Source organism: Pleurodeles waltl, chromosome 10 (assembly GCF_031143425.1).
Source record: "Pleurodeles waltl isolate 20211129_DDA chromosome 10, aPleWal1.hap1.20221129, whole genome shotgun sequence".
Lineage (NCBI taxonomy): Eukaryota > Metazoa > Chordata > Amphibia > Caudata > Salamandridae > Pleurodeles > Pleurodeles waltl.
This window is the reverse complement of record NC_090449.1, coordinates 844,745,114-844,766,460: the sequence shown is the minus strand read 5'-3', so window position 1 is coordinate 844,766,460 and position 21,347 is coordinate 844,745,114. Positions and strand designations below refer to the sequence as shown.

Sequence of the window (21,347 nt, the reverse complement as noted above, 5' to 3'; positions counted from 1 at the left end):
TAGAGTGCCTGGCAGGTACCCTGGCCTCCCAAAGAATCCACAGAACTGCTTTACACCAGCTGGCGAGAAGGACCTGACAGAGTGAGGGGAACGAGGCAGGCACTGGAGAGCCATACCCGAGATCAGGCAGGATGGTTCCTTCAAAGAGATCCTGTTCTAAGCAGAAGACAGGCTTGTCATGAGGGCCAAAAAGCCAGTCATTTATAATGGGTAATAAAGGTGCAAGTCAGCCACGGAAAATCCACCATCTTAGACTGTACACACTTGGGTAGGGAGACTGTGGGCTTTGTAGTCTTCAATAAGAAGGTATGTGAGAAGGACTGGAGCATGCGGAAGAATCAATCTGGGCTTTCATTAAGCATTCTGAGGAGAACCACCATATTGATCAGTATATTTGTACTAATAATAGAGAGTGGGAGGCCACTCCATTGCTGGAGCTCTCACAGATTCCCTCATTCTAATTCTACATCTACATGCCTTAACAATATGAATGTAGTCTATATTGTGGAGTTGGTATAAGTGCAGACCATATTAAAACTTCTTCTGAAGTTAATTCTTATCCGCCACATTCTGGCAGGTTGCAATAATTGGTTATTACCATACTTTAAAATGTATCTTCACACTTCATCAGTCCAACAAAAGGGCTGTGAACAACCAATCCTCCTAGGTGAAAGCCTTTTTGGCAGAAAGTAAAATCTAACTGGTTATCTAATTATTTTCCTGTTTTCAACCAGGTTAGATATTTGGTATATCTTGGTAAACATTTGGTTTCTCATAAAGCTAGATTAAATAGGGTTAATATTATTGGGCATTAGACTCTCAAGTCTTGTCACCAATATCCTGGTAAGCCATTGGCATCAGTGTCTGTTAGGAATATTCAAATATAAGACTCACACTTTATGTTTGATCCTTGTAGGAATAACTGTGATTGCGTTCTGCCAAGGATTCCTCTTCTTTGAGTAGCCAAAGTGTTGAATAACTGTTTCAGAATATTGCCAGTGTGCTAGCTTATCACTTGTAGAAAGCACTGTCCACCTATTGGAACCCAGGGCTTTGTTGGACTTAAGGGAGTTTAGAGTGAGGCAACTCCCATTTTTGACGTCACCTTTGAGAATTTCTGACTGTGGCTTTCTAATCTTAAATCATCTCTGTAAATAGAGTTAAGTCTCTTGGGCTTCAGACAAACGCTGGTCTGCTGTGTTCCGGGCTTAGTAAATCTCCCCAGTGTCAAGGACCTACAACACTTTATCAAATTTTGTGTATCCTTTATTATTTCAAATTGCCCTGACAAATCTTTGAGTGCTTCCTCACTTTTCTCTACTGACCTGTAGCATATTGGCTTTGTCCCCTTTTGGTGAATTATTTGCTTATTTATTATCTTCACTGTGGTGAGCTCTTGTGATCTGCCTTTAAAGCTCTGAGCTGTCCCCTTATGACAGCTACTTCTCAAACGGCTTTTAATGAGTTGTTGGTCTTACTTTACTCTCAGCTGCCTCCAGTCGCCAACAAGTAAAGCCCATTTCATTTTACTTAATTTTGTTGCATTTGCCATCAACATAATTGTGTCACCCGGAAAACCAACTTGGCTGGTTGCATCAAAAGTCAAGGTCAATGCATGTAAATGTATAACTTACTTGAGAGAAAATGTGGATAAATGTGAATTGTTCATCTTGATAGTGATTGATCTTAAAGACCTAGTTCAGTTGAAGAGCTCTGTCAGCTTGTTGGGTTTTTCATGTAGACAACTCAGACATGGGTTTTTAATTAGGTTGAAATTACTAGCTAGCACTAGTTGCCTTTCAGTAAACTTAGTAATGACCTCCAAGAAGCAGTGAAAATGTGTATAATCACACACCTGCTGTGTAAGTCATTTCCTGGGTCATTAGTGCTGCTCCAATTCCCCCTAACATCATTAATATTACCCAGTCTTATCTGCATTATTCTCTTTATCCTCCAAATCGAACCAATGCACTTTACTTTTTAGTGGATCCTGAGGCCTAAAACATTTGTGGGGAATTTTTTGTTTGATTCTGAATTAGTCTATTTTTGGTAGATAGGTCTCCTAATAAAAGCAAAGAGGCGTAATTATCAGCGGGGTTGCATCGCCCCTGCAGCACGCAAAGGTGTACATGTGCGATGCAAGCCCAAACTGCGATTTATGAAGCTACACAAGACCTCCTTGCGTGGCCCTGAGTGGCTTCATAAATCTGGAGTAAAGCAACGCAGCACAAATTGCTGTGTTGCGTTACTCAGCCCCAGGGAAGCATTTTATGGGTGTTGTGTGGGTGTTCCCACACAACATCTATGGATTTTGACACGTTCCCAGATTTGCCAGAAGTGGTAGACCTGGGAATGCACCTTCCCAGGTGAGGGGTAACGAGGAGAAATATTTTTATTTATCCTCCTTTGTTCCTCTTTCTATGTGCGCTGCTTCCTGCCCCAGGCCATTGTTTTGGTGCAGGAAGGTGCCCCTTCCTTCACAAAAACAATCCTCCTTACAATGCAGACACCCATGTGCCATGATGCAAGGGTGCCTGCATTGGACCTAGGCACCCAAAATGGCACAAGTGCAGGGACAAAGGCAGTAATGTGCTGTATTTTTAAAAATAAAGCATATTCCTGCCCTTTCCTTGTCATGCAGTGCACTCAGGTGGCTTACTGTGCTGCGTGACTTGGCCATAAATTTGGCCCATAATATTCAAGGATACCCTTATGTTACATATTGGTCCTTTTTAGATGTACGTTGAGCCCTTTGATATTCATGTACTGTAGTATCAGCATCCTAAGTGTCTTGTGGGACAGTAATTTAACATGTGACCACCAGATAAGAACTGCAAGCGGTATTTAGTATCATAAGATACCTGAGGGAAATACTATGGGACCTCCCAGTTTCAAACCAAAAAAGTACATTACAAGCTCCAATAACATCGCACTTAGACTATAGTAATGTTTTGCTTTTGGGCATCAATGAGGCGTCATTAGAGATTCTACGGAATGTGGCAACATGACTTCTTGGCCATATTCCAAAGCATCAATCCATTACATCACAGCTAGGGATATGCACTGGCTGAAGATGGATATAATTACAAAATTCAAAACCCCTTGCTTCTGTTAATGTGCCTTTGGGGGTGTTGCATCTCACTACCTCAGGCATCTTGTTCAGCCACACTGCCCGCCCAGAACTTTAAGATCTTCTAACCCAGTGGTTCCCAACCTGTGGTCCGGGGACCCCTGGGGGTCCGCAAAGACATTTCAGGGGGTCCGCGAGAGCCTAGAAAATGAAAAGATATTAACAATTATTGTCAAATTAGGTCCCCAGCTTCCAGTAACGGCTCAAGCGGGGGTCCCCGGATTACCATGATGATTCAGTGGGGGTCCCTGGGTCCCATTAATGTTAAAGTGGGGGTCCACAGGAATCAAAAGGTTGGGAACCACTGTTCTAACCTGACTGAGCTGGTTCTAGTCGCTTGGATTTATCAGGCAAGACAGGGGTTGACTCTTTTAGGTTTCTGGGGCCCAATTTATGGAATACTCTATCCCGACACTTGCACCTAAACCAAACTGAAGAGATATTTATGAAAAGCCACAAGACCTCCCTTCTCTAATTCTGTAGGTTTCTGCTTGCTGTCCTGAAGTAGTCTATTCTCTAGCACTGGGAGACACTCTACTAGAGAATACGACTTGTCATGTGTTTTACAACTTATTATTAACATTACAATTTTGGAAGTCATGTTAAGACATGCACATGTAAAGCTGCTTCAGAAACAAGAAAATCACCCTCGCAATATTATCCCAAGTGTTGTATTAATTGTGACCTGTTTGATTTAACTACACAATTTAGTAATGAAGAAAAAGAAACACTGAGTTTTGATTAATGTTCCAAGCTTAAAATAGGTGGAAGCTCTGGCAACCTGTGGCACACAGTTTGCCATTGGTGTTTTTACAATATTAGGTTTGCATTTATTTAATATTGTGCAAGGACTTTAGGCCTGGTTTAGAGTTGGCACACTGGGTACTCTGTAAACAATGTGACAGAGTACCCTGTCTGCCAAACCCTCAGACCACCTGCTCAATTATTTATGAGTCCGGTAGAATGTCCGTGTTCTGACGGCTGTAGCACCGCCCCAGCTCTGTTGTCAGAAAACCTGCCCCAGTCGCCCAGTAGAGTAGGGTCCATCAGAGTAAGTCACTTGACTTTTTAGTGGATCCTGACATTCTGGTTTCCCTTTTTTACCCATCATCACCACATAGAACATGGCACAGGTGAAGCCTGGCAGTCACGAACGGAAAATGATAACCCCCACACAATGAAGAAAATTCCCAGGATGTGGGGACCATTAGTTCTTATGTGTTTTAGAAAACAACTCCTGCTTTAGAAGTTTCTTTCGGAAAAACAAAGTTTAGTGCATGGCTGCCTGAAAGAGGGCATTCACGCCCCAAACTGCAGTGCCTTCAGAGGGACCGTCATGGTGGCAGCTTCTATGAAGGCACATAGATCACTGCAGGGTTGGCAGAGATCTCTTAATCTGGTGGGCGGCAGTCAGGCCGAGTGACAAATGAGATGACCTCTGCCCCCTGATAAATGGAAGGGCTCCCGTCAGGGTCTAAATCAAGCCCTTTGTCTAGAAGCTGAATTGTAATGCAGCTATGGATACAGATGTCTAAAATGAGAAAAATCGACTCACCAACTCTTGCTGAAATGACTCCCGAGAACAGCAGGGCAATGGAAATGTAGGATTCGGGGTGATCACCCGCACCTACATTTTCGAAAAGCAGGGTGTTGTTAGTCCAGTGGATTGAAGAGCGGTCTGACAGTATGGGCTGGTTGATGCTTCCCTGGGATGGGTAAAAATGCAGCTGCTTCAGTTGCTGGGTATCGTTGTGTATGGACAAGTTCTTGCTTGTGAGAACAGAGAAAATGCCTAAGTCAAAAGGGCTTCCGGGAGCGAAGATAGATAAAACACAAAGCATTAGACAGCTTACATGAAGGCAGCTGGATATGATTCCTGTGACTACCAGTCCATAACGTTTTCTGAGCTTGGTAAAGAGAAATGTGCCCACGAGTCCTGAGATGGCGGAAATGGCCATGAGGATGCTGAGAAGCGAGCCACTTATTCCCTGAGTGTAGGCATAGCCTGTGGTAATGCAGTCAAAGCCAAGGACTGTTGTGTACAAAAATGCTAAGCCCAACCCAGATAGGAATACTGATTGCCTGCAGTATGCTTTCCAGCCATCTTTGTACGTTTGAAGCATCCTGTGTATATTTTGTAGGCAAACGGGTAGTTTACTATTAGTCTCTGGTTGCAATTCATTACAGGATCTATTTGGCTCCAATTCCATTTCCGAGCTGGAGGTCTGCTCCTTTGATGTGTTGAAATGTCCAGAGATGTTGATAAATTCATCAATGGATGAGCCAATGGGAAGATCCCCTGTAACATTAAACAAAAGATGCTTTAGGGATGTTAAACAACACCAGATCTGTGCACATCTGACTCTTTTAAGTAACTCCAGTTTTTAAATTCACTTAAGACAGCTAATAGAATATGTTTAAAGTACACCAGTCACTCTCTGCCCAGAGCCCTGGTATACCACGACCAATCTTCCTTTAATACAAATGTCTTCATTCTTCCACAAAACCTTGCAAAGAATAAAGAAATATTAAGGAAACCTTACATATTTCAGATCAAGTTGAAGAGACTTTAAGATTATGATGCAAACCCTCGAATGCCCCGACATGTCCTAGTTAATTCAATTGTATGAAACAGTATGAAATGCATGGCTTATGACCGCACACATGACATCACAGATGCCTTCACAGGTGACATCACCAATGACATCAATAATGTTGTAATGCATGGTACATCTTACTGAATTATTTGTGATGACTTCAACCTTCCCAGACTCTTCTTACCGCAGGTCCTACACTTGTTCTCTGACTTCACGCTCTGTACCATTTATGTGCATGAGGCTTATGCTGTTGTTATTGTCTCTAAACTATGTTTAGTGCGTGTGTGTGTTACATATACTGTTTGTTTGCAGCATACTGTTAATAGTTGTGCACTGTATGTAACTCTCAGTTCGCCTATGAATTTGTACAGCTGTTGCCTGCCCACAATGTTTATTCCATGTTGGGTACTCCTGCAACTTGGCTAACCCAAGCACATTCTGCACCTATCAGCTACTGTATGTGTGTACTTCATATGTTGGATGCATTATGTGTTCATCGTACAACCATTCACTGTGGGTACTACTCATATACACCTACCACAACACTTCGTCTTTGACTGCAGAACCATCTAGTGCCTGTGAGTGGTGTCCAAGTCAGCACAAGTTACCCACTTGTGCAGTGCGGCACTTGGTACACATTAATATTTTCTGTAACAGTCCATGTAGCAGGTTATCAGTTTAGATAATTCCCCCACTGGCACCCATTCCCAGTTTTAATAGTGCACCATTTAGTTCACAGTAAGAACTTAACAGTCCTTAGAACAGAAATTACCAGTTTCATTAATGTTTTAGGTAACACACATTATCATTAGTTTTCATAATTCCGGAGTAAGCACTCATTACTTGTTTCCATAATAATCAGATTCGAGTGAATTACAAGTTAACACTTTTTATCACTGCCATTAAAAACCAAGTCCCGGTGCAAATGTACCTATTCTCACACAGCTGCTAAGGCACACTGTATTCCAAGTAAGTCTCCAATGCTAACACTCCCCAGATTGGTCCCATTGCTCACTCTCTCACTGGGCTCTAATGTGGCATCTCAAGCCCCACCTCCTGGCACATCTCCGTCTAAGCATCCTCTATCAGACCCCCCATTACCCACTTCAACATCAGGATCTTATTAAATGTATGTCACAGAGCCTCTCCTCCTTTCTCTGTCCATCATGCTCTATCAGGCCTTTCATGTGGGACCAAGTGCCCTCACTGTAAGAAATTGGATTTATATTTGGTGTGGGTGACTGCCCACCTCAAAGAATAATCACAACTCTTGTCATAGTGAGCCATCAGAGGTATTACATTAACTTGAGTTCAGTCTCCCAAGTGGCTATGTCACTGAGGAGACAGGCTCAACTTGGTGCAATGTATGAAATACTTATGCCGTGACAAAACTGTAATAAAGTCAAAACAACAAGCAATAAAAATCCCAATCCAAAGTGGAAAGATAGAGTAAACATTAATAAAAATTATGTCATCAAAACAACAAAAGTTCTGTAAGGGGAACCGTTGTTATGAAGTTTTAAAGTACAAATAGTGCCATAATGCACAAGGTGCCAATGATAGTCAATGTTAGCAGTAGGCTAGGAACTAGGCACGATTTGAAGCTGACTTGAACGGAGCACAGATCGGAAATACTAACTAGATTTGTCCCCATTAAAGATTTTATCTTCTGATTTAGGGGCTGTTTTAGAGTTGTATATCCTGTCTGCCGTATTACAATTTCACTGGGATATAATGGAATTGTAATACGGCGGACGGGATATCTGTCTTGTTTGTGACTGAGTAGCCCCATCCACCAAACCCTAAATCAGGCCCTTAGGCCCTGATTTTAAAAAAGAGCTGCTGCACCCAGTGCAGCGCCACTTTTCTTGCGCCTCTTAGTCCCCTTCTAACACCACCATGTGTGAGCCGTATCTAAGATACAGCGCTCCACGGCTGTAGTTAGGGGAACTAGTGTCAAACGTTTTGATGCTAGTTCGGAGCATTGCAGGATTAGCAGCAAAAATGTTGATGCTAATCCTGCAAAGCCCACTGAGGCCCATTGAAAACAGTGGCATGCCTTCTTTTAACAACTGCTCTGAGCAGGTATTTAAAGTGCTTAAAAAACATGACTCAAAGAAATCCTTTAGATTTCTTTGCGACATTTATTTGCCCCCCCAACAGGGGAATGCCCCCTTTGCATACATTATGCCTGGTGCAGGCATAATGTAGCACAAAGGGTTACAAAGTGGCGCAATGCTTGCATTGCGCCACTTTGTAAATTTGGTGCTGTGTTTTAGCCTTGTTGGTCCACATTAGGGGTAAAAACAAAATTATGCTAATGTGGCGCACGTAGGCGCTAGGGGCTCTTAAATCAGCCCCTTCGTCTTTTAATTCCCAAGTAAAGAAAGTACACTTCTAAGGCCCTCAGAGGGTGGCACCTAGAGATCCTCAGAGAGGCCAACAGTAAAGTCCAGTCTAAATCCAGTGGTCACTGGTCAGCTGGGCACTTTAGGAAAAAGGCTTTCTTGAAGTTTGTTGTGTCTATGTGGCCACACAGGAGGTCAGCCAACCAAACCTTGGAGTCCACTTCTTTGTATTGGATACAAAAGAGGACAGGTCCAGTCCTTCAAGGCTCCTCCTGGGTCACAGACAGCAAGTCCAATCCTCTTCTGTTCTTTTGCAGGTGTAGAAAGTGTTCTGTGGATTCCATGGGTTGCGACATTTATGCCTGGCTCCAGATAGTGTGTAGAAGTGTCTCCGGGGCACTCTCTAACTAACTGGATAAAGGTTCCTCAGGCAATCCTACCCTCTTTTTCCACAGTTTCTGTTTGCCTTACTGCAAGCATACCCAAAATGTGTGTGCAAATGCATTTTCAAGATGGCAAAAGTCTTCTGCCACACTAAACTTGGAGTTACAGGGCTGGGGACGTGTGTAAGAGCGTTATGGGAAAGACCCCAGTGTCCTCCCACATCTAACACTAAAATCCAGTTTGAAGCAGACACTTTACCCACAACAAACCGAGAGACAGAAGTCTGGTTGGACAAAAGCAAGGGCAGCAACTGGACACAGAATATCCAACCATTGCCTTAGCATCCTGTTCTCTCACTTTCAAGTGCACCAAAGTGTTACATGTGGCTCAACAGACCTGTCAAGCAGGATTTGACAATGTGATGTCAAGAGGATGCCTGCAGCTCCCACTCTGAATATTCTGTGAGTCATCTCTGCCCTTTTCAGTTGAGCCTTTTGTTTCCTCAAGGGAGGCATTTCTCACCTCTTTCACAAATCAATCAATCATAGTATTTATAAAGCGCGCTATGTACCCGTCAGGGTTTCGAGGCGCTGAGGGGGGGGGGGGAAGCGCTGCTGATTTAGCGGTCGAAGAGCCAGGTCTTGAGGAGCCTTCTGAATGCGAGGAGGTCCTGGGTCTGGCGAAGAGATGTGGGGAGAGAGTTCCAGGTCTTGGCGGCGAGGAAGGAGAAGGATCTGCCGCCGGATGTCTTGCGCTGGATTCGGGGTACGATGGCGAGGGCGAGGTTGGCGGATAGGAGTTGACGTGTTGGAGTGTAGAAGTTAAGTCTGGTGTTGAGGTAGGAGGGTCCGGTGTTGTGAAGTGCCTTGTGAGCGTGGGTCAGGAGTTTAAAGGTGATCCTCTTGTCTACCGGGAGCCAGTGGAGTTCCTTTAGGTGAGGGGAGATGTGACTTCGGCGGGGTATGTCGAGGATCAGTCGGGCGGAGGCATTTTGGATACGTTGGAGTCGTTTGATGTCTTTGGTTGGGATGCCTGTGTAGAGTGCGTTGCCGTAGTCAAGTCTGCTGCTGACGAGGGCCTGGGTCACCGTCTTTCTGGTTTCTGTTGGAATCCACTTGAAGATTCTGCGGAGCATTCGAAGGGTGTTGAAACAGGAGGAGGAGACGGCGCTGACCTGTTTGGACATGGTGAGGGCGGAGTCCAGGATGAAGCCGAGGTTTCTTGCGTGGCTGGCAGGGGTGGGCGGGGGTCCGAGGACGGAGGGCCACCATGCGTCGTTCCAGGCCGAGGGAGTGCGCCCGAGGATGAGGACTTCCGTCTTGTCGGAGTTGAGTTTCAGGCGACTGTTGTTCATCCAATCGGCGATGGATTTTAGTCCCTCGTGGAGGTTTGTTTTGGCGGTGAGCGGGTCTTTGGTCAGGGAGAGGACGAGCTGGGTGTCGTCGGCGTAGGAGATGATGCTGAGATGATGTTGGCGGGCCAGTTGAGCGAGGGGGGCCATGTAGACGTTGAACAACGTAGGGCTGAGGGAGGATCCTTGGGGGACGCCGCAGATGAGGTTGGTGGCTTTGGAGCGGAAAGGGGAGAGACGGACTCTCTGCGTTCTGTCGGAGAGGAAGGATGAGATCCAGTGGAGGGCTTTATCTTGGATGCCGGCTTCCTGGAGGCGGGTCAGTAGGGTGCGGTGGCAGACGGTGTCAAAGGCGGCTGATAGGTCGAGGAGGATGAGGGCTGAGGTTTCGCCGTTGTCCATTTGATGTCTGATGTCATCTGTGGCGGCGAGGAGAGCAGTCTCAGTGCTGTGGTTTCGTCTGAATCCGGATTGTGAGGGGTCCAGGATGGAATTGTCTTCGAGGAAGTGGGTGAGCTGAGTGTTGACGATCTTCTCGATGACTTTCGCTGGAAAAGGGAGGAGAGAGATCGGACGGAAGTTTTTGAGATCGTTGGGGTCGGCCTTGGGTTTTTTGAGGAGGGGTTGGATTTCTGCGTGTTTCCAGCTGTCCGGGAAGGTGGCAGAAGTGAAGGAGAGGTTGATGATCTTGCGGAGTTCGGGGGCGATGGTGGCGTTGGCTGAGTTGAAAACATGATGGGGGCAGGGGTCCGTGGGGGAGCCTGAGTGGATGGTGTTCATGGTTGTTATGGTTTCTGCCTCGTCCACGTGGGTCCAGGCGGTGAGGCGGCAGTCGCGGGAGGAGACGTCGGGGGTGGGGTCTGGCGGTGGACCGGTGTTGAAGCTGTCGTGGATGGTAGCGATTTTCTGGTGGAAGAAGGTGGAGAGGTCGTCGCAGAGTTTCTGGGAGGGCGGGATGTCGTTGGAGTTGGCTTTTGGATTGGAGAGTTCCTTCACGATGCCGAAGAGTTCTTTGCAGTCGTGGGCGTTGTTGTTGATGCGTTCGGTGAAGTGGGCGCGCTTGGCGATGCGGATCCGTTGGTGGTGTTCGCGGTTGGCGTTTTTGAGGGCGGCGAGGTTGTCGGGTGTGCGTTCTTGGATCCATTTCTTTTTGAGCTTCTGGCAGATGCTTTTGGAGGTGGTTAGATCGTCTGTGAACCAGGCTGGTTTTTTCTTTCCTTGGATGGCGGTGGGTTTCTTGAGAGGGGCAAGGGTGTTGGCGCAGTCGAGGATCCATTGATGGAGGTTGATGGCGGCTGTGCTCGGGTCGGTTGCGTCGGGTGGAAGGTTGTTGATGAGGGTGCTGGTCAGTTGGTCTTGGGTGACTTTGCCCCAGCGGCGGTGGGGAGGTAGCTGGATGCGGTGTTGCTCTGTGGTTTTCTTATAGGTGAAATGGACGCAGTGATGGTCGGTCCAGTGGAGTTCGGAGGTGTGGCTGAAGGAAATGTGGTTGCTTGAGGTGAAGAGGGGGTCAAGGGTGTGTCCGGCGATGTGGGTGGGCGTGTTGACTAGCTGGCGGAGTCCGAGGTTGAGGAGGTTGGAGGTCAGTGATGCGGTGTTGACGTCGTTGGCATTTTCCAGATGGTAGTTCAGATCTCCCAGGAGGATGTAATCCGGGGAAGTGAGGGCGTGGGTGCTTGCAAGGTCGGCGATGGTGTCACTGAAGGGGGCTCTTGGTCCTGGAGGGCGGTATATGAGGGTTCCTCTGAGGGTCGTGTTGGGGTCCGTGTGGATCTGGAAGTGGAGGTGTTCGGCTGTCCTGAGGGTGTCGTCCGAGTGGGTGTGGATTTTGAGGGTAGCTTTGTGAGCGATGGCTATTCCGCCGCCGATTCCGTTGGTTCGATCTCTTCTGGTGATTTTGTAGCCGTCCGGTATGGCGATGGCGATGTCCGGAGACGAGGAGTCGTTCCACGAGGTTTCGGTCAGGAAAGCCACGTCAGGAGCAGTGGTGTCGAGCAAATCCCAGAGCTCGATGCCGTGTTTTCGTGCGGAGCGGGTGTTGATGAGGATGCAGTTCAGGTGGTTGGGGTTGAATGTTTCAGTAGTTGGATTGGTCGTTCTGATGCAGGAGAAGTTGCAGGTACGGCAGGAAAAAGGTCCTTTAGTGTGCTTCGGGGATGCCCGGCAGCATTCAGTGGAGGGGCCGGGGTTGAAGGCGCGGAGTTCGTTGATCGAGTAGCGGATGCGGGGGGCGCGAGGGCCAGGGGGTGTGGCGCTGGGCGCGGTCCAGGCGCGGACGGGCGCAGACGGGCTTACCTCTGGCGCGCCTCCGGCGCGCCAGCCATTAAGAAGGGAGGGGGGAGGGGGGAGGGAGGAGCAGCTGGGAGGCGGGAGGCGGGAGGGAGCGGCAAATGGGGGCGCGAGGGGGGCGGGCCGCAGGGAGGCAGCGGCAGGGAACGGGGAGCGCACAAGGGGCAAAAAACACTGAAAACGAGCAAAACTACAAGCAGTTACAATGAGAAAATACAATCAGAAATACAATCAGAAATACAATAATGGCACAATACACGATCGGGGAGACAGCAATCAGGGGGGCACAAAGGGGGCAGAAGCGCCGGCGGCGAGGCGCTGAAAAAACGAAAAAGCCAAAAAACACTTACAGGACGGCGGAAGCGGCACACGGGTCAAGTGAGCCCACTAGCCACCAGGGATGAGGCGCAGGAGGATGCCTGCGGGTGGAGGAGGGCCTCGAACACGCAAACGGCAGCGTGCTCGTGGGACAGAGGCAGAAGGCAGCAGGTTGGTGCTGCGGTCGTGGGGGGTGAGCTCAGGACCTGAAACAGGTCAGAGTTCGCTCACTCGCGACGCGCAGCGCCAGCCATTAAGAAGGGAGGGGGGAGGGAGGAGCAGCTGGGAGGCGGAAGGCGGGAGGGAGCGGCAAATGGGGGCGCGAGGGGGGCGGGGCCGCAGGGAGGCAGCGGCAGGGAACGGGGAGCGCACAAGGGGCAAAAAACACTGAAAACTAGCAAAACTACAAGCAGTTACAATGAGAAAATACAATCAGAAATACAATCAGAAATACAATAATGGCACAATACACGATCGGGGAGACAGCAATCAGGGGGGCACAAAGGGGGCAAAAGCGCCGGCGGCGAGGCGCTGAAAAAACGAAAAAGCCAAAAAACACTTACAGGACGGCGGAAGCGGCACACGGGTCAAGTGAGCCCACTAGCCACCAGGGATGAGGCGCAGGAGGATGCCTGCGGGGGGAGGAGGGCCTTGAACACGCAAACGGCAGCGTGCTCGTGGGACAGAGGCAGAAGGCAGCAGGTTGGTGCTGCGGTCGTGGGGGGCGAGCTCAGGACCTGAAACAGGTCAGAGTTCGCTCACTCGCGACGCGCAGTGCCAGCCATTAAGAAGGGAGGGGGGAGGGAGGAGCAGCTGGGAGGCGGGAGGCGGGAGGGAGCGGCAAATGGGGGCGCGAGGGGGCGGGCCGCAGGGAGGCAGCGGCTGGGAACGGGGAGCGCACAAGGGGCAAAAAACACTGAAAACGAGCAAAACTACAAGCAGTTACAATGAGAAAATACAATCAGAAATACAATCAGAAATACAAAAATGGCACAATACACGATCGGGGAGACAGCAATCAGGGGGGCACAAAGGGGGCAGAAGCGCCGGCGGCGAGGCGCTGAAAAAACGAAAAAGCCAAAAAACACTTACAGGACGGCGGAAGCGGCACACGGGTCAAGTGAGCCCACTAGCCACCAGGGATGAGGCGCAGGAGGATGCCTGCGGGTGGAGGAGGGCCTCGAACACGCAAACGGCAGTGTGCTCGTGGGACAGAGGCAGAAGGCAGCAGGTTGGTGCTGCGGTCGTGGGGGGCGAGCTCAGGACCTGAAACAGGTCAGAGTTCGCTCACTCGCGACGCGCAGCGCCAGCCATTAAGAAGGGAGGGGGGAGGGAGGAGCAGCTGGGAGGCGGGAGGCGGGAGGGAGCGGCAAATGGGGGCGCGAGGGGGGCGGGGCCGCAGGGAGGCAGCGGCAGGGAACGGGGAGTGCACAAGGGGCAAAAAACACTGAAAACGAGCAAAACTACAAGCAGTTACAATGAGAAAATACAATCAGAAATACAATCAGAAATACAATAATGGCACAATACACGATCGGGGAGACAGCAATCAGGGGGGCACAAAGGGGGCAGAAGCGCCGGCGGCGAGGCGCTGAAAAAACGAAAAAGCCAAAAAACACTTACAGGACGGCGGAAGCGGCACACGGGTCAAGTGAGCCCACTAGCCACCAGGGATGAGGCGCAGGAGGATGCCTGCGGGTGGAGGAGGGCCTCGAACACGCAAACGGCAGCGTGCTCGTGGGACAGAGGCAGAAGGCAGCAGGTTGGTGCTGCGGTCGTGGGGGGCGAGCTCAGGACCTGAAACAGGTCAGAGTTCGCTCACTCGCGACGCGCAGCGCCAGCCATTAAGAAGGGAGGGGGGAGGGAGGAGCAGCTGGGAGGCGGGAGGCGGGAGGGAGCGGCAAATGGGGGCGCGAGGGGGGCGGGGCCGCAGGGAGGCAGCGGCAGGGAACGGGGAGCGCACAAGGGGCAAAAAACACTGAAAACGAGCAAAACTACAAGCAGTTACAATGAGAAAATACAATCAGAAATACAATCAGAAATACAATAATGGCACAATACACGATCGGGGAGACAGCAATCAGGGGGGCACAAAGGGGGCAGAAGCGCCGGCGGCGAGGCGCTGAAAAAACGAAAAAGCCAAAAAACACTTACAGGACGGCGGAAGCGGCACACGGGTCAAGTGAGCCCACTAGCCACCAGGGATGAGGCGCAGGAGGATGCCTGCGGGTGGAGGAGGGCCTCGAACACGCAAACGGCAGCGTGCTCGTGGGACAGAGGCAGAAGGCAGCAGGTTGGTGCTGCGGTCGTGGGGGGCGAGCTCAGGACCTGAAACAGGTCAGAGTTCAAAGGGTTGAGCATAGACTAAGCATTAGTAGTGGCTTATGCTAATTAGTCCTCTGACAGTGTAGGCAGGTAAAGGGTAACTTCCAATAAAGAATAAGACAATTTTACCATGTTTTAAGGGGAAGCACAGGCACTTTACTCTTGGTTAGCAAGGTTAAAGTTCGCAGAGTTCTAAACCCAACAAAATAGCATCCAAAACAGGTGACAAATCTGGGGTGGCCATGCTCCGTCCTCCTAATTTGATACCCTTGTGGAACATCTCATGATGTCATTTGATTCTACCTTTATGATCACAATGGGAAAATTGACAATAAAAAGAAGTCAATTGTATGAACATCCATCCTTCACCATACACTTTAGGATACCAATTATTGAAAAAGCAAGGACAGCACCTTGAACCAAAGTTGCAATAGAAATGCCTGAAAAAGTAAAATAACATTGTATTTTGTAAAGTTCTTTTCCTGTAGCAAAATCCGCCTTTGTGTTTTGTTTGCCATATGATGTTTGATTTATCTATGCTTGGGGCTTGGTGAGGACTAGATGAAGGTCAGATATATATTAATATGTAAAATTACAAAAATCCTAAGAGAGTGCAAATTCCTTTTCACATTGCTACATATTATGGTATACTCTGTGTGGAAAAAGCAAAGGATTGTGTTATTCCAGCAGGCTAGTAGGGGAAGATTGGAATATAAAGGGCTTTCTTGAGAGATGTTTTGACAAGACCAGCCCTGCCACATCTTCTTAGACCTACAAAGAGCTGTCACCTTCCTTGGGCTTTCCTGACTGTTTGCCTCACAAGAAGATAATGGCAAGTTTATGCCAGAGGCCTTGAAGAATGGTAAAGTTTGAATATGTTCTATATAAAGAGTGTTGCCTGTGAATAGCTAAATAGGTAGTATAATGGCCTAGAGACAGACCTCTAAAGGGGACTCACTCCTGTAGAGGGAGCCTTTGTAGATATCTGATAAAATGCATTGTTCTTGCATTTTGGACCTAGTAGGGATCAAGATGCAGTATTGCTTAGCCCTTGTCTGTGGGACAAATTTATTAATAGGAGAACCTTCCTCAAAGTCCTCAAATCATTGCCTGTATCATATTTACTATTTACGGCACCTTCAAGAACTGGGAGTTCATGACTACCCCACATTCATGGAATGCGACACTGGTGGGAAACTCTAGCAGTATTAACAAGGTTCTCAATTTTAGTTGGGTAATTTTTTAGAAAATATTTCTGACATGCTGTTATTGACCACCAAGACAAAGGACCAGATGTACGAAAAAATATTTTAACAATGTCCTAACTGCAAATGTTTTCAATTCAGAAATCGCAAACACCCATGTACAAATGTGCCCTAAAATTATTTATTGATTCCCAGTGAGTCACAAATAGACCTACCTTATTAATATTTATGAGGTAGGTCTTGCTTTGCGACCCATTAAGAATGGCAAAAATCACAGGGATGGTGGTCTGCTGGGGACAGCAGATCACAACGTCTGTGGTTGCTTTTTCAATAAAGCGATATTTTTTAAATGCAGTCCTTTTTCCTTAACCCCTTCGCTGCCAGGCCTTTTCCCCCTCCTGTGCCAGGCCTTTTTTTGCCTATTTGGGGCAGTTCGCGCTTAGGCCCTCATAACTTTTTGTCCACATAAGCTAACCAAGCCAAATTTGTGTCCTTTTTTTCCAACATCCTAGGGATTCTAGAGGTACCCAGACTTTGTGGGTTCCCTTGAAGGAGGCCAAGAAATTGGCCAAAATACAGTGAAAATTTCGTTTTTTTTCAAAAAAATTTGAAAAAGTGGCTGCAGAAGAAGGCTTGTGGATTTCCCCCTGAAAATGGCATCAACAAAGGGTTTGCAGTGCTAAACTCAGCAGCTTCCTAGCTTTCAGGCACAGGCAGACTTGAATCAGAAAACTCAATTTTTCAACACAATTTTGGCATTTTACTGGGGCATACCCCATTTTTGCAATTTTTTGTGCTTTCAGCCTCCTTCCAGTCAGTGACAGGAATGGGCATGAAACCAATGCTGGATCCTAGAAACCTAACCATTTCTGAAAAGTAGACAAAATTCTGAATTCAGCAAGGGGTCATTTGTGTAGATCCTACAAGGGTTTCCTACAGAAAATAACAGCTGAAAAAGAAAAATATTGAAATTGAGGTGAAAAAAACATCAATTTTTCTCTACGTTTTACTCTGTAACTTTTCCCTGCAATGTCAGATTATGGAAAGCAATATACTGTTACATCTGCCGGACTCCTCTGGTTGCGGGGATATATAGGGCTTGTAGGTTCATCAAGAACCCGAGGAACCCAGAGCCAATAAATGAGCTGCACCCTGCAGTGCGTTTTCATTCTATACCGGGTATACAGCAATTCATTTGCTGAAATATAAAGAGTAAAAAATTGCTATCAAGAAAACCTTTGCATTTCCAAAAAGGGCACAAGATAAGGTGCTGAGGAGCAGTGGTTATTTGCACATCTCTGAATTCCGGGGTGACTATACAAGCATGTGAATTATAGGGAATTTCTCAAATAGATGTCTTTTTTACACACTCTCCTATATTTGGAAGGAAAAAATGTAGAGAAAGACAAGGGGCAATAGCACTTGTTTTGCTAATCTATGTTCCCCCAAGTCTCCCGATAAAAATGATACCTCACTTGTGTGGGTAGGCCTAGCGCCCGCGACAGGAAACGCCCCAAAGCGCAACGTGGACACATCCAAAATTTTGGGAGAAAACAGAGGTGTTTTTTGTGAAGTGCCTACCTGTAGATTTTGGCCTCTAGCTCAGCCGGCACCTAGGGAAACCTACCAAACCTGTGCATTTCTGAAAACTAGAGACCTAGGGGAATCCAAGGAGGGGTGACTTGCGGGGCTCGGACCAGGTTCTGTTACCCAGAATCCTTTGCAAACCTCAAAATTTGGTTAAAAAAAACACATGTCCCTCACATTTCTGTGGCAGAAAGTTCTGGAATCTGAGAGGAGCTACAAATTTCCTTCCACCCATCGTTTCCCCAAGTCTCCCAATAAAAATGATACCTCACTTGCGTGGGTAGGCCTAGCGCCGGCGACAGGAAACACCCCAAAGCGCAACGTGGACACATCCTAAATTTTGGAAAAAAACAGAGGTGTTTTTTGCGAAGTGCCTACCTGTAGATTTTGGCCTCTAGCTCAGCCGGCACCTAGGGAAACCTACCAAACCTGTGCATTTCTGAAAACTAGAGACCTAGGGGAATCCAAGGAGGGGTGACTTGCGGGGCTCGGACCAGGTTCTGTTACCCAGAATCCTTTGCAAACCTCAAAATTTGGCTAAAAAAACACATGTTCCTCACATTTCTGTGGCAGAAAGTTCTGGAATCTGAGAGGAGCTACAAATTTCCTTCCACCCAGCGTTCCCCCAAGTCTCCCGATAAAAATGATACCTCACTTGCGTGGGTAGGCCTAGCGCCGGCGACAGGAAACACCCCAAAGCGCAACGTGGACACATCCTAAATTTTGGAAAAAAACAGAGGTGTTTTTTGCGAAGTGCCTACCTGTAGATTTTGGCCTCTAGCTCAGCCGGCACCTAGGGAAACCTACCAAACCTGTGCATTTCTGAAAACTAGAGACCTAGGGGAATCCAAGGAGGGGTGACTTGCGGGGCTCGGACCAGGTTCTGTTACCCAGAATCCTTTGCAAACCTCAAAATTTGGCTAAAAAAACACATGTTACTCACATTTCTGTGGCAGAAAGTTCTGGAATCTGAGAGGAGCTACAAATTTCCTTCCACCCAGCGTTCCCCCAAGTCTCCCGATAAAAATGATATCTCACTTGCGTGGGTAGGCCTAGCGCCGGCGACAGGAAACACCCCAAAGCGCAACGTGGACACATCCTAAATTTTGGGAGAAAACAGAGGTGTTTTTTCGAAGTGCCTACCTGTAGATTTTGGCCTCTAGCTCAGCCGGCACCTAGGGAAACCTACCACACCTGTGCATTTCTGAAAACTAGAGACCTAGGGGAATCCAAGGAGGGGTGACTTGCGGGGCTCGGACCAGGTTCTGTTACCCAGAATCCTTTGCAAACCTCAAAATTTGGCTAAAAAAACACATGTTCCTCACATTTCTGTGGCAGAAAGTTCTGGAATCTGAGAGGAGATACAAATTTCCTTCCACCCATCGTTCCCCCAAGTCTCCCGATAAAAATGATACCTCACTTGCGTGGGTAGGCCTAGCGCTGGCGACAGGAAACACCCCAAAGCGCAACGTGGACACATCCTAAATTTTGGAAAAAAAACAGAGGTGTTTTTTGCGAAGTGCCTACCTGTAGATTTTGGCCTCTAGCTCAGCCGGCACCTAGGGAAACCTACCAAACCTGTGCATTTCTGAAAACTAGAGACCTAGGGGAATCCATGGAGGGGTGACTTGCGGGGCTCGGACCAGGTTCTGTTACCCAGAATCCTTTGCAAACCTCAAAATTTGGCTAAAAAAACACATGTTCCTCACATTTCTGTGGCAGAAAGTTCTGGAATCTGAGAGGAGCTACAAATTTCCTTCTACCCAGCGTTCCCCCAAGTCTCCCGATAAAAATGATACCTCACTTGCGTGGGTAGGCCTAGCGCCGGCGACAGGAAACACCCCAAAGCGCAACGTGGACACATCCTAAATTTTGGGAGAAAACAGAGGTGTTTTTTGCGAAGTGCCTACCTGTAGATTTTGGCCTCTAGCTCAGCCGGCACCTAGGGAAACCTACCAAACCTGTGCATTTCTGAAAACTAGAGACCTATGGGAATCCAAGGAGGGGTGACTTGCGGGGCTCGGACCAGGTTCTGTTACCCAGAATCCTTTGCAAACCTCAAAATTTGGCTAAAAAAACACATGTTCCTCACATTTCTGTGGCAGAAAGTTCTGGAATCTGAGAGGAGATACAAATTTCCTTCCACCCATCGTTCCCCCAAGTCTCCCGATAAAAATGATACCTCACTTGCGTGGGTAGGCCTAGCGCTGGCGACAGGAAACACCCCAAAGCGCAACGTGGACACATCCTAAATTTTGGAAAAAAACAGAGGTGTTTTTTGCGAAGTGCCTACCTGTAGATTTTGGCCTCTAGCTCAGCCGGCACCTAGGGAAACCTACCAAACCTGTGCATTTCTGAAAACTAGAGACCTAGGGGAATCCAAGGAGGGGTGACTTGCGGGGCTCGGACCAGGTTCTGTTACCCAGAATCCTTTGCAAACCTCAAAATTTGGCTAAAAAAACACATGTTCCTCACATTTCTGTGGCAGAAAGTTCTGGAATCTGAGAGGAGCTACAAATTTCCTTCTACCCAGCGTTCCCCCAAGTCTCCCGATAAAAATGATACCTCACTTGCGTGGGTAGGCCTAGCGCCGGCGACAGGAAACACCCCAAAGCGCAACGTGGACACATCCTAAATTTTGGGAGAAAACAGAGGTGTTTTTTGCGAAGTGCCTACCTGTAGATTTTGGCCTCTAGCTCAGCCGGCACCTAGGGAAACCTACCAAACCTGTGCATTTCTGAAAACTAGAGACCTAGGGGAATCCAAGGAGGGGTGACTTGCGGGGCTCGGACCAGGTTCTGTTACCCAGAATCCTTTGCAAACCTCAAAATTTGGCTAAGAAAACACATGTTCCTCACATTTCTGTGGCAGAAAGTTCTGGAATCTGAGAGGAGCTACAAATTTCCTTCCACCCAGCGTTCCCCCAAGTCTCCCGATAAAAATGATACCTCACTTGCGTGGGTAGGCCTAGCGCCGGCGACAGGAAACACCCCAAAGCGCAACGTGGACACATCCTAAATTTTGGGAGAAAACAGAGGTGTTTTTTGCGAAGTGCCTACCTGTAGATTTTGGCCTCTAGCTCAGCCGGCACCTAGGGAAACCTACCAAACCTGTGCATTTCTGAAAACTAGAGACCTAGGGGAATCCAAGGAGGGGTGACTTGCGGGGCTCGGACCAGGTTCTGTTACCCAGAATCCTTTGCAAACCTCAAAATTTGGCTAAAAAAACACATGTTCCTCACATTTCTGTGGCAGAAAGTTCTGGAATCTGAGAGGAGATACAAATTTCCTTCCACCCATCGTTCCCCCAAGTCTCCCGATAAAAATGATACCTCACTTGCGTGGGTAGGCCTAGCGCTGGCGACAGGAAACACCCCAAAGCGCAACGTGGACACATCCTAAATTTTGGAAAAAAACAGAGGTGTTTTTTGCGAAGTGCCTACCTGTAGATTTTGGCCTCTAGCTCAGCCGGCACCTAGGGAAACCTACCAAACCTGTGCATTTCTGAAAACTAGAGACCTAGGGGAATCCAAGGAGGGGTGACTTGCGGGGCTCGGACCAGGTTCTGTTACCCAGAATCCTTTGCAAACCTCAAAATTTGGCTAAAAAAACACATGTTCCTCACATTTCTGTGGCAGAAAGTTCTGGAATCTGAGAGGAGCTACAAATTTCCTTCTACCCAGCGTTCCCCCAAGTCTCCCGATAAAAATGATACCTCACTTGCGTGGGTAGGCCTAGCGCCAGCGACAGGAAACACCCCAAAGCGCAACGTGGACACATCCTAAATTTTGGGAGAAAACAGAGGTGTTTTTTG

At 47.9% G+C, this 21,347-nt stretch overlaps 1 protein-coding gene across 1 annotated transcript in view; it reads right to left on the bottom strand.

The window, feature by feature from the left end:
- LOC138262457 (ferroportin-like) overlaps positions 1–21,347 on the bottom strand; it is a 282,512-nt gene that overhangs the window by 28,828 nt on the left and 232,337 nt on the right. Inside the window, exon 8 of the mRNA XM_069212351.1 lies at positions 4,686–5,429. Within this exon, the coding sequence (XP_069068452.1) occupies positions 4,686–5,429 (744 nt within the window). The remainder of the gene's footprint in view (positions 1–4,685; positions 5,430–21,347) is intronic.